General features: G+C 38.7%; 1 protein-coding gene across 3 annotated transcripts in view; it reads right to left on the bottom strand.

Moving 5' to 3' along the window:
• Positions 1–458: 458 nt before the first annotated feature.
• LOC106784134 (zinc finger protein 853-like) overlaps positions 459–12,566 on the bottom strand; it is an 84,777-nt gene continuing 72,669 nt past the window's right edge. For all 3 annotated transcript variants that reach the window (XM_014743294.1, XM_014743295.1, XM_014743296.1), the window contains exons 11-12: positions 12,307–12,460; positions 459–12,139 (exon numbers count right to left, since the gene is read on the bottom strand). In XM_014743294.1, the coding sequence (XP_014598780.1) occupies positions 12,018–12,139; positions 12,307–12,460 (276 nt within the window). In that variant the 3' untranslated portion in view covers positions 459–12,017. The remainder of the gene's footprint in view (positions 12,140–12,306; positions 12,461–12,566) is intronic.

Here is a 12,566-nt window from a genome sequence, read left to right as displayed (position 1 = left end):
TTTGTTCATACAATGGAGATCGACCGTGTCATGGCCGACGTGTGATGTACAACGAAAAGAGGCTATGTTTTGTCAACAACGCGCGGATATTCTTTCGGGTACGGTCCCGCTAGGCCGTGTAGTTTTGAAATCGGCCAATTAATTCATTCATTCCTTTTGCTTTTATCTTTTGTATCCTTAGGTCTTATTTTTCGTTTCATCATCTTACAATTATTCTCAGTCCTCCTCCCGTGCATTACATTGCCCGATTTTTCTCCTTCCCATTTTTCCTTTCATTTTGTTCAGTTTTATAGCATATGCTAAAATAAGTACCGATTTTTTTCCGCTCGAGCTTAACTCGCTGCGCGGCTTTGTACCTTTTTTTGACTAGAATCGAATTTCCAACGGGAGGCTTTCTGACTTTTTCTTCCTTCCTTTCTTTCTTTCTATCTACATATTTATATCTTTCTTCCACTTTGTATTTCTATATCTTGAATGATTTACGGCGAGCCAGCGGGACCGGAAGTGCGTCGGTGTGTTTGCCCAAAAGGGGACTTCGACCAAACTCAATCGATACCATTAAAGTTGCGTGCGTCCGTTTGCCTTGCCAAATCAATTGAAATTTAAAACGATTCCGTATGGTGAGAATCGTTGATAATCATGAAAGGCACGACAAGCGAAGCGTCACCGAAATAAACGATAATATGCGCTGTATTACACGGTAACTAACTGTACATAAAAGTTTTCAAAATATTTAACTCAACGTTCGCACCTTTTCGATCGTCGTGGTTCAGGCATGTCTCCTCCCTCTCTCTTCTCTTCTCTCTAACGCATACCAAATTCATACCAATTCAATCTTTTTTTTAATTATTATCTCCAATATTTTTCATTAAATTTTTGTGAAAATAAAATAAAAGAATTTTATTCTACGAATTCATCGAATCGAAAAATATATCATTTTTGATTTGCTAATTTGTGAGAAAAATCATTTAGTATTATTATTTATAATAAAATTTGTATTTAAACGAGGAGACGTGCCTAAAACGGTGATCACGTAATCGAGACATCGCGAACGAACTTGAAACAACGCGTACGTGTGAAACTGAGGAGGATTGGTGTGTCGAGGGGATGTCATCCTTTCGAAGAATATGAGCGGATGATTTTTAGGTGGCCAGTGGGGGGTGGGTGGTGGGGTTTATTTTGTGTTGAAAATAACGCCGTAAGTGAAATAACTCAAGGCTGCACTGGAAAGATCAATTGAAATAACCACAGGAGAGAACCTGAACGCGCGTTATCACTTATCCGATCGTTCGTGCTCTCGACGAGAGGGAAACACGTAGACTACATACGCGAGAGTTAAGTGATTCGCGCGTTCGGGCACCCCCTTATCCGGGTCCGAGTCCCAAAGTCCTATTTCTTCCTATCCGTAGTGAGTGCCTACGCGATTTATTTAATAAGTAATGAGCGATACTGTGCGATCGCTTGATCCTTACATACTCTTGAGTACGGATGTTCTATGTTTTTTGTGTTATATCATATTCCTCCTGTATCCTCGTGCGTTAGTGTCTTTGTGTGTTTATATTACACGTATATAGATACGCAAAGCTTTCACGTAACTGGACGTGTTAATGTGTATTGTGTATATGTATGTATGCAAGTGTATACGTATGCATTCTGCTTAACTGTTAATTAAGTCGACTTGACAAATGGTTACGGTACTGTTATTAATTAATCATATTGATTGGTTAAATATGGCTCCACCGTGCAATCGTCTTTCAACTCGCTTTATCTTTTCTTTCTCTCTCTCTCTCTCTCTCTCTCTCTCTATCCTCTCTCTCTCTCTTTCTCTCGCTCTCTCTCCTTCCTATCTTGTCTATAAACTATATAAAACTTGTCCTTTTCTTGTCCTTTATCAATCCTATTTCTTTCCCTTCCTTTCCTCTATTGGAGTATACAATGTACACGTTGGCTAAACTACGGACACTTAGTACACTTATTATCATATTTATCTGTTAAATGCTGATTGTATCTCTGATCTCGCGGACGGTGGATGGCGTCGAAACGACGGATTCGGTAGGACGGGTAAATGGGAGGGTCTTGGAATTATTTTTCTTTTCGATCTAAAATTTTCGATCCATCCGTCATTTTTTGTTTAGAAAATTACTGAATTGAATCGACTTGCTTCACGAATTTTGAATTCATCATGACGATTAAGGGTAAGAGGTGAAATTGGCGGGAAGGGAACTCCACGCGAAATGAATCCGGTGTTTCCGGTCGTTCCACTGCACGGTGGCGTACGACGATACTGTAGACACTGAAAAAGACCACGTGCTTCCTGTATACTTACTTAGTTAATTGTTTACTGCGGTATACTGTAATTACTGTTCTACCATAACACTACTAATTGTGAGTTATACTTGAAAACGTTCGTTTAATGTAACGGAAAACCCTGACGAAGGCACCCACTCAACGGACGGTTATTTGTCATCATCGATTTCATTTTATATGCCCTATTATATATAAATTAATTTGTTATTAATTTTGTTCTATCTTCACAACATTCATTTTCTAATTAATTCTATCCTAATCATATTATTTTCCGATCGGACTCGGTCTTTCACCTCGGATACGAATAGAGAGGGTTTACTAAGGGATACAAGGGAGAAAAAACACATTCTCGTTAACAAAAACTTGGAGAATATTTTGAAAAAGAGTATCGCCCGTCACGAAGGCACCGCGTTTGCCAGAATCACGAGGCCTTCAGTGACGGACCAACGCGATGGCTCCGGACACTCGTCATCGTCGAGAATCGCTGTTGTTATTCGTCCGAATGAAAGGCAGTTGCCACTCCTTTGGATGTTACTTTTTGCTAACTTTTTTCCGCGCGATCTGATACGATTCTTATCCGTCCTATACAGTGAGTGGAATTTTTGGTCATTTCATTTCGCGAAATATATGATTATATTTTTGGAATATAAATATTAATATTTTATCTAAATTGATTAATTTTCGACATAGCTCACCGGTCTCCAAGAATTTTCCCCAAAATTTGTCGATTTTTAATCCCGTTATTCGAAAATGTATATACCAAATTGCCCTCGAATTGATTGGATAGTTTTAGATTGGTTTTTTTGTTTTCTTTTTTTTAGAATAATATAAAGTCGAAATTATAAGGACGGACTTGTTCGGTCATCGACGATATCGAGGTTGGAACCATCACCTTCTAACGACTATGGCTCTTCATTTATATAGTGGACATTGAAACAACTTATTCCGGTTTTTAATCACGGAGGCTCGGCTAAGATCACCGCGTGAAGACGCGAATGCTGCCGAGGCGCTCGCACTGCTAGACTGTCGGTTTTATCATTATGCTGCGCACTTACGATACACACTGCCACGAATATACACATACGTCATTCGCCCTTTTTTTCCGATTAGAAATCAGCGATCTCGATCGTACGCGATATTCGTCGTGAGATTATTTCATTAAAAAATTAAAACCCGATCGAAAACAAACCAACGGTTTTTGCTTGTAAAGCCGTACTCGAACAACGGCTCCTACAACGCCGCTGCCACTTCCTAGGTCGTCTTATTTAATAGCGCCTTTCTTCTCCTTCGACTTCTTCATCATCTTCATCTCTTCTCTCTCATCATCATCATTATTTTTTTTTTCTTTTTTTTTTATTATTATTATATCGTGGAACAGACGCTTGCGCGGTTACCGAGGTGCCGTAAGTTTCTTTCCTGACGATCATTTCATTCTTTTCTTTCTTTATTTATTTCTTTCTTTCTTTCTTTCTTCTTCCGTCATTTTATACCGTCCCTTCGTATTTTGACTCATCATCGGACTACTTTTGCGGTACCTCATCGTCTGTCCATCGCCAGGATCGAACTTCCACAAGGGAGAGTTCGTTCGTATCATTGCCGGGTTTTCTTTAGTCAAGTCCGGGAGACTATGGAGATCGCACGGGATTCCGTGGAAGCTCATTCATCATCGGTTCTGCATCCAAACGTATGCCAAAGGCCGCGAATGTTTTCTTACAGATTCATTATTTCTTTCTATTATCCAAATCTTTAGCTTTGTTTTGTTTTTTTTTTCTTTTTTCTTTTTTTTCTTTTTTTGCTGAAGTCACCATGAAGTTTTTTTTCATTGGTGATATTATTGTTCCTTTCCACCTGGAAGGACGGTTCGATTCAAAATAATAGATCCTCCAACGATCCATTCCAGACGGATCGGTGCGAGATTTAATCGAATTGTCGCATGAAAATACGTGTGTAGATATTATATATATATACTACATAATGTAGGGCCGAATATGCGTTTAATTGTGCTGCTTCGTAGAACTTTCTTCTTTAATAATGATTTTTCGTTGATCACTTTTGCATTTAAAAAACTCATATGAAAAATTTCCTTTTTTGGGCAATTTACAAAATCAATTGGCTTTACATATCCGTAGCATGTGTATTTATAGTGTATACGAAGTGTAATTAGAGTGTAATAGTGTGTTCGAGCGTGTAATAAGAGTGACTTTATGTGTACAGGGCTCTCCTTATCAATTGCTGCGTGTGTATTTGTGTCCGATGTATTCGGTTAATTGCTCGTGTTTCTCTATTGCTGTAATTGTAATCTGTATCTGTTGTAAATTGTTCCTTGTCGAGAATACCAATTCTACCGCGGGCGTCCCCATTGATTGACTTAGGTGTCGCTCACCTAAGAGACATCGTTCGCATTAGAGACGTTACCGAGGATTTTTGCGTTTATTCGTTAGGTCGAGTCGTATTTGTAGTGTGTATGCGCTGGGAGTATGCACCAGCGCATCCGGGCTATGGCAAGTTTTAGATTATTTAAACATTTAGCAAATTTACATGAAAGAGATTAAGATTATGGTTAGGGTCGGTTTTGCAGGGTCTACGCGTCGGACACGCCACTTTCATTTATATATATATATATATATTCACTTGTCTCTCTCTCTCTCTTCCTTTATCTTTCTCTATTTCTTTGTATGATAATGGGGCCATCTCCATCTCATTGTCCTAAACTAGAATAAGTCTAGTTGACTCACACGCGGGTCGTTATGACCTTTGTGGTTCGTACTCTCTCCCATTCTCCGTTTCTTTATGCTTTTCGAAGATTCCTATTTTCCGACTGACCCGAGTTCGATGGGTTCATCGGTGACCCAAGTACGAGCAAACAAGAGAGAAGATTTTTGGCCTATATTACGGGAAAGAATGGGGAGGAAGAGAGAGCTCTTTAAAAAGGGGCTGAACTTTCGCGAGCGTTACGCCACCGACCCGCTTATTAGTTACGGGCATATGTAAATCAATATATTTGTAAATTATTTTTTTGTGCTTTTTTTTAGCGGCACGCACTTCCCACCGCTTGGTGAAAGGGTGGTCGGTAACGTGCGCGCTTATTTTTATCATTTATCTGCGCTTATTCCTGCTTTGATTACAGAACATACACTACTAGAGCTATTGTAATGTTGTGTGCTTTTCATTGTGTTTTTTTAGCTTTTTCTTTCGCGTTATTATTATTAGCGTTTATTTATTTACTTTTTTTTTTTTTTTGCGTTAATTCTTATTATTTTCATTTAATTTAAAATTATGATACAACGTTCGCGGGGCACGGGCCGGCGCCTCGGGAATTCCTCCTTCTCGCGCGGAGATTGATACTTTTATTATGATTCTTTTTTCTTTCTCACTCCGTCTCTCTATTATTTTTGTTGAAAGGGGGGTGTTTGAAGGGGTAGGGGAGGTGTGGATGTCAAGTTCACGGTGGGAAAAAGGGTAGGTGGGTTGCGGGGAAAATTTCAATTGGCTGCCCCGATCGAATGTGTGTGTGCTTTTCTCTAACTTCTATTTTTTTTCTTTCACGTTACTTTTGCATTCGACATGAAAAAGCAACCCTCGGCGCACGGCAGGATGCACCGTTCTTTTTTTTCTTTTTTTTTTCTGTTAACTTTTTGTTGAAAAATTCTCGTCTGTCAATCGTTTCATGGGTCGTTGCACGTGCTCGCGTCCATGAAGGATTTCGACGTGGGTGGTTAGAGTGATATAGTGTTTTTTTGTATTGTTACTGTTGTTCTATTTCTTTTGTGATGGTTATGATGGTGATAAATGGTACTGCTGTTTTTTTTTTCTTTTTCTTTTTGTTTTATCGATCTTCTTTGTCTTTTCTAACCTTTTTGTATCGTTTCGAAAGCTTTTCATATTATTTTTTCGTTTTTTTTCTTTCTTTTTCCTCTCCTGCACTCTTATCGGTATAATTACGTGCACCCGTTATAGTTTTTTTTCTTCGCGGATTTTTCTTAGGGACCGTAAAAATCAAGATTTGTGCCGTTCTTTTTATTATTTTGTGTTTTTTTTGTTTTTTTTTTTTTCTCTAAATGACTTATAATTCTTGGCATTTTTCGGTCAATGATTTGAGTTTCTTTTTATTATTCGTTATAGATATATTTTTGGTATGAAAGCAAAGTCATTGAAAAAATTTTCCGAAAGAATCGTATTTTTCATTTTTATTAAGCTTTTTTAATCCTGTTTTGTTTTCCTAAACCTCAACTTTGTGCCCTCGAAGCTAAGTTCGTTCGCACTCTCGTCCATGCACATTCGTTTCACCCTTTCAACGATTTCGCAATCGTAAGTTATGTTCGAAGGAAGCATAACTTAGCGATCCGAAAAACATCCACCAAAAATCTTTCATACTGATCAACAACCATCGCTCTCTTTCTCCCTGATTTTAATTTCCTATCATTATTAATGAGCTAACGTTTCGTTACGATACGTGCATGACAGGGGAGGTTTTTCAAAAATAATTCGCGATCTTCGCTTCTCATTTAAATATAAAACTGCGTTAGGGTTTGCTTTCGTTTGTATCTTATCTAAACAGTCGATCCGATTATCTTTATCGATGGCAAGTAAAACCGAATGTTGGTCCCTAGCCCGAAGTCAAATGAAAAACCAAGATAATTCTCATCGGTGCCGGTTGTGCAAGAGTAATTATCATAATGCCAAAAATAGTTGTCCGAGTTGGTAATGTTGTTTTATCATAGCTGTACAATCCATCGCAAGCTATCTGTGTTATGTTTTGTATGCATGTAATTGTGTTAGTATATATAAGTGTAATATCGTGTTAATCGCATATCACGTGTGAGAGTATTGGTGTCGAGAAAAAAAAAGAATTTCCCGATCAGCGACGCTCGGCTCGCAGAGCGTTCCTTCTAAGATTTTCACTAATCGTTCTAAGACGAGCGTAAAGTGATAATCCGAGTAAGAACGCTCGTAGACGTCCAGGCGTACACCGACGACGAACAGAAGCTCTGGTTCGATAAAAACGATTATCGTTGGTTGCGTGAACGAGGGGTATGCACTCGTCCAGCTTTAGGTATTTACATAGAAACTAACCCTATTTCGCATTATGTACTTCCTTTAAGTTTACCAGTAAATTCTCAGTTTATGCTTGTGATATCAAGGTGTATTTACATACTACTTAATCCGAGGAAATAACGCCCTGTAACGTAAAAATTCTTTATAATAAGAACGACCAATGATCGACCCGCAATCGCTCAACGCGAGACTCGGGGAACGAATCAAGTTTTATTTTTTACCCGCTTTCTTTTTTTTCTTTTTTCTAATATTTCTTTTTGCTGCATTTTGTGCGTTCTATTTTGTTACATTTGTCTTTTTAATACTTTGTATTGTTCTCGTTATACGCGTTTTGGTCCATCATATCATTTTTGGCAATGTTTGGTCGAATATTGTGTTCTATTTTGTTTAAATATTCTTTTTAACGAGACTCTAAATTTCAAGGTCGCGGTCATGAGAGATCATCGAAAGGTTCGACTTCCTCCGGAGTCTTGCGTACGAGGCGGGTTCGATTGTAAAATGTAGCTTTGACGATGAATCCTTTAGTGATCTTTTCCTTTTCTCGTCCCGAATGGTGAAAAAGCCTGTTTACCCGGCGGCTTCTCGGCGTGTGTTTTTTTTTTTACGTTCAACGAAGATGACGACGTTAGGTTAAACTTTCGTAATTGGCGAACAAGGTTCCTTGAAAAAATAAAATTATATATATGCAAATACGCGATTTAATTTCGTTTCCAGATTTATCGCAAATTAAAATCGATCGATTTCCTTCTTTGGATGGGCTTTTTTTCCTGTTTCCTTTGACTTTTTATCATTTTTTCTTCATTTTTAATAGTAAACATTTGTTAAGCGAAATTGTTTCGAAAAATTGATTTTCCTTTTGTAAATATTAATTACTCTGTCAAATAAAAGCGAGAAGATCTAATATTTTCGTTTCCAAATCATGGAAGAGAAACAATGGAAGCGGGAGATAAAATAGATAGTAAAATACGAGCCAGTAAAGAACGAAAAGTCTCATCGAGAGTCTCCGAATGGGGGCCAACAACAACAATAACAATAACAACAACAACGCGGTTCGACGTATGTCACGGGGGAAAAATGATTATTATATTCGGCACGCTACCATTCGTTTCCGCACTCTACTCGTTTCGCGATCATCAGTCAAAGAAACGAAGAAGTCGAACGTCTCCTGACAATGAGTCGAATTTTATCGCGCGTCAATGTCTTTCCGATCCGTCATAATTTTGTTTACATCCTCTTGTCTCTCATATCTTTTTCTTTTTTTTCCGAATAACCAACGTTTCTTTTTTATCCGAGAGAGAGCTTTGATTTGCTTTTATTTATTCTCTTATTATCATCTCCCGCTTCGATTATTGTTACATCCGCGAATGGTTTGCATCGAAAATTCAGTTTTGTTAGTTTGATTCGTTTCGTTTTTATAATTTTAGTCTAGTTCTCATCGAAAGAAATCCCATCGAAAGCACGGACGATCCACGAATTAGTTATTATCTTTGTTTCCGTTAACGTTTGTTTAAATATAAGAAAATTAGATGGAAAGATTTGTTCATTTTACGAGGGAAATGGGTAAGTGAAGAAACATGAATGGGATACAAGGGGTTCTCAAGTATGGTAGTCTTCTGAAAAAGGGCGAAGGGTTGGCCCGAGTTTTCTAAAGTTCGCTCCACGGTTCAAACCTACGGACTTTCTTCGATAAACTTTATCTCATCCTCGTCATCCTCATCTTCGTAGTTTTCTCATCCACTTCTATTCTTATTCGTCTTTATTTTATTCGTTTTTCATTTTTTGTTCAATCTCCTTTCTTCCTAAGTATTGCGAGAACGTAACGGTATATTGCAAGTAAAAGTTCGAAACGACGCAAGTGCTTTACGCGTTCAGATATATTACCCGGAAATAAAAAAATATTTCGCTTATAACGATCACAGGACCTCAGATTACCTGAAGCACGTCATTCTAAAATCTCAAACGCTCCGCATTTTTTTTTTTTTATTATTATTATTATTATTTTCACGCATTCGTTCTTCCTTGATGCTCACGAAGCATTCTCATTTGTTCGATTCTAACATTCGCACCACGTGCGCATCCGTGCGTTTACGCGTCGTTTCCAATTCTCCTAGCCTTTACATTCATCGATGTCTTTCACTCGTTCTTTCTTTCGTTATTGCTTCTGTCCTCGGTTTCTGTCACTCATTCTTTCTTTCTTTCTCATTCTCTCGCACACGCACGCGCTTCTCGTGTATACACTTTTTTCTCGCATTTTTGTATCACTCATTCGTTGTTCATTTTCTCGGCATAAGATAGTTGGAATCGCGTAAAATCGCACAAACGCGTACGCCCCACTCGCACGAAATTTCTCTTTCGCCTAACTATCCTAGTCTCATAGACCCTATATTCATTATTTATAATATTTATATATATAATATATATATAATATTTATCATTTAGTTTTTTTTTTATTTATCTTTTCTTCCCCTTCATCATCATCTCGAGCGTGCTCGCTCACGAAAAACGTTCGTTTGCATTCACGCTCAATTTCATTTTAAAATGTGTGTTTTTTGCGTGCTTATTTTTCTCGGGTGACTTTTTCTCTCTTTCTCATCTTCGCACCCGTGCACTATTCTTATCTTTTCTTTTTTTTTTTTCTTTTTTGTTTCTCTTCACTTATTCCGTCATACTCTTCATACTCTGTATGTATATATAATATATATAATATAACTGTTTGTAATAATTATATTTTGTTTGTCCGCTTACGAGCTAATAGTTTTCGTGCTATCACGAGCACAAGTTGCGCGCATTTTTTCTTCAAAAGTTTACACAGTACGTATGTGTGTGTTTGTGTGTATCTTACCAGTTAAGTGTATTTTCAGTATGTGCTTAATGTGTACAAGTGTATCCTACCAAATGTCTATAAGTGCGTGTGTGATTATATGTATGTGACGCGTTCCCCATCACGCTATATATTAGCATGCAATGTGTGTATGTGTTTATGTGTATGATCATCTGCGGGTGTGTTATCATTAACGTTCTTTCACACTCGTCAGCATTGTTTTTTGGGAACGCGACACGCTCGTTGAGAAACACGTTCGGCCCTCCTATTTTCTTTCTTCTCTTCTCCACGGAGTGTGTTTGTTGTGTGTGTGTCTTTCATGTAACCGTACGCGTACGAATTACGATCGAGGAAAAGTATATGCTTACTCTTTCTCTCTCTCTCTCTCGCGAAAAAACGATTGATCTTTTTTCATCGTTCAGTTGACGCACATAGTATACGTGTATGGTTTCACTCCAACTTTATCCGTCTCTTTCTATTTTTCATCGTGTTTCTATATGTGTATCGCGTGTGATTCGTCTTCTTAAACGTTACGGGAGATTAAGATTAAGGGAACCTTGAGACTGGCTTGTATGTATACATACATACATAGATACATGTACATACATATGTATATATATACATATATAATGACCGATGTCGTGCGGACCTTATATATGTATACATATAAATATACATATAGCTCGGTTTGTTGAACCACGAATCGGACTGGAGAATCACTGCTCAGAGATTTTTCCTGTCCGTCGTTATGGTTCTTGTACTAAAAAAGTCATATAGTACCGTGTCCCGCATCCTCAAAGCGATACGAACGCGACCGACTGCTGAGTGAGTGGTCGTATTAGTACACTACTAGGAGGACAAATCGAACGACGACGGTCTACCACTCATCATTTATTATGGCACGTTTCGGGTGAAGAAAAGGTCGTAACGGTGGCGACGCGTACCGGTGATCCTGGAGGATCTTAAAGAAGAAGAGGATAGTGTCTCTCCTAATTGCGGGAGAAAATCAGCATTCGCGATTAGAGATAAAAGGGGTCGGAAGACGACCCGAGAACGTCCATTTACACGCGAATACACCAATAATAACACAGCACTGTCTACTTTTATTTTCCCTGTCTCTTCTTTTCTGGTGGTGTCGTGTACACGACGTTCTCGATCGAGATCAGTACATTTTTAGGACCGAAATAGGAACAGCGTGTACGACGCAAGGAACATCGTAAAGTGGAAGGCAAGCGTCGCCACTGTTACGTCCAATCGACACCGTGCAACGGATTAGCCGTACGTCTCTTAAAATCGTCCGAAGGTTCTAATAAACCAACGTAAAGTTTCTAGGTCCGATACGGCTAACAAGTTCGTTTCGTTGATCTCGCGATTATTTCGCGAAAACTAACGGACTTGGACTGGTGTTTATTGATAAACATTGTCCGGTCCGTTAACGAAGTCTTTGATTTCAAACTTCCACGCGCTTCTTTCATTTATTTTTCTTTTGCTTTTTCATACTCCTGAGACGTTGAGTAAATTCGTTGATGACCGCACTTGGACGCACCGCTTACGCGTTTTCAGCATTACCGAGCATGTCTTCTACTTTCCTCTTCACACCTCGTTCCTCTTGATGATGTTGTTGCTGCTGCTGCTGCTGCTGCTGATGCTGATGCTGGTGATGGCCCATACCAGACGAGCTTTGCTGCTGATGATTATTTAAAGGAGTCAAACGTTCCGCAACATGTTGTTGTTGATGATGTTGCTGCTGTTGTTGGTTCATACGTTCGACTTGTTGCAAAGCCGTCTGTTCTTGCGTCCAAGGGGTCCACTCGTCTCAGTAGTAACTGAACTTTCATGGTTGCTGGTTGTTCTGTTGGTTGACCACCTGCTGGATGGTAAAGCTCAGGGCGCGTGGGTCACCGTGAAGCCTCAGGGCTTGCTCTAATCGTTGCTCCTGTAGACGTAGAGCTTCCCCTGTTAAAACATATGTTAAAATGCTAATAAAGTTTTAACAGACATGCGTTATCGGAGAGTAGAATTTTATTTAAAGAAGATCCTCGTTCTTGAAAACAATTTGAAAAAATCAAATTTAATTTGTTTCTTCTGTTTTTTAATTATTCTTATTATATGTGGTAACTTACCGAACTCCGGTGACAAGCTGTCTTGTTGAGACATTTGTTGATTCGCATGATGTCCTGGTATACCGGAAGATCCGCCGCCATTATGCTGAGTTAGATGATGTCTCACATCTCCCCCAACCGCTGAACTTGCCGCTGCGGCTGCTGCCTGCGACACCTAATTCAAATCGATAATAAAGTTATTATTGTATGATTAAAGGTGTTTATCAATGTAACCACAACATGTGTATATCTGTCTAAGCTAATATGTCTTCAAACGTAAT

This window comes from Polistes canadensis, unplaced genomic scaffold (assembly GCF_001313835.1).
Source record: "Polistes canadensis isolate GaletaPanama2010 unplaced genomic scaffold, ASM131383v1 scaffold_31, whole genome shotgun sequence".
NCBI lineage: Eukaryota > Metazoa > Arthropoda > Insecta > Hymenoptera > Vespidae > Polistes > Polistes canadensis.
Note: the sequence above shows the minus strand (reverse complement) of the source record. Positions and strands in the feature narration are given on the sequence as shown.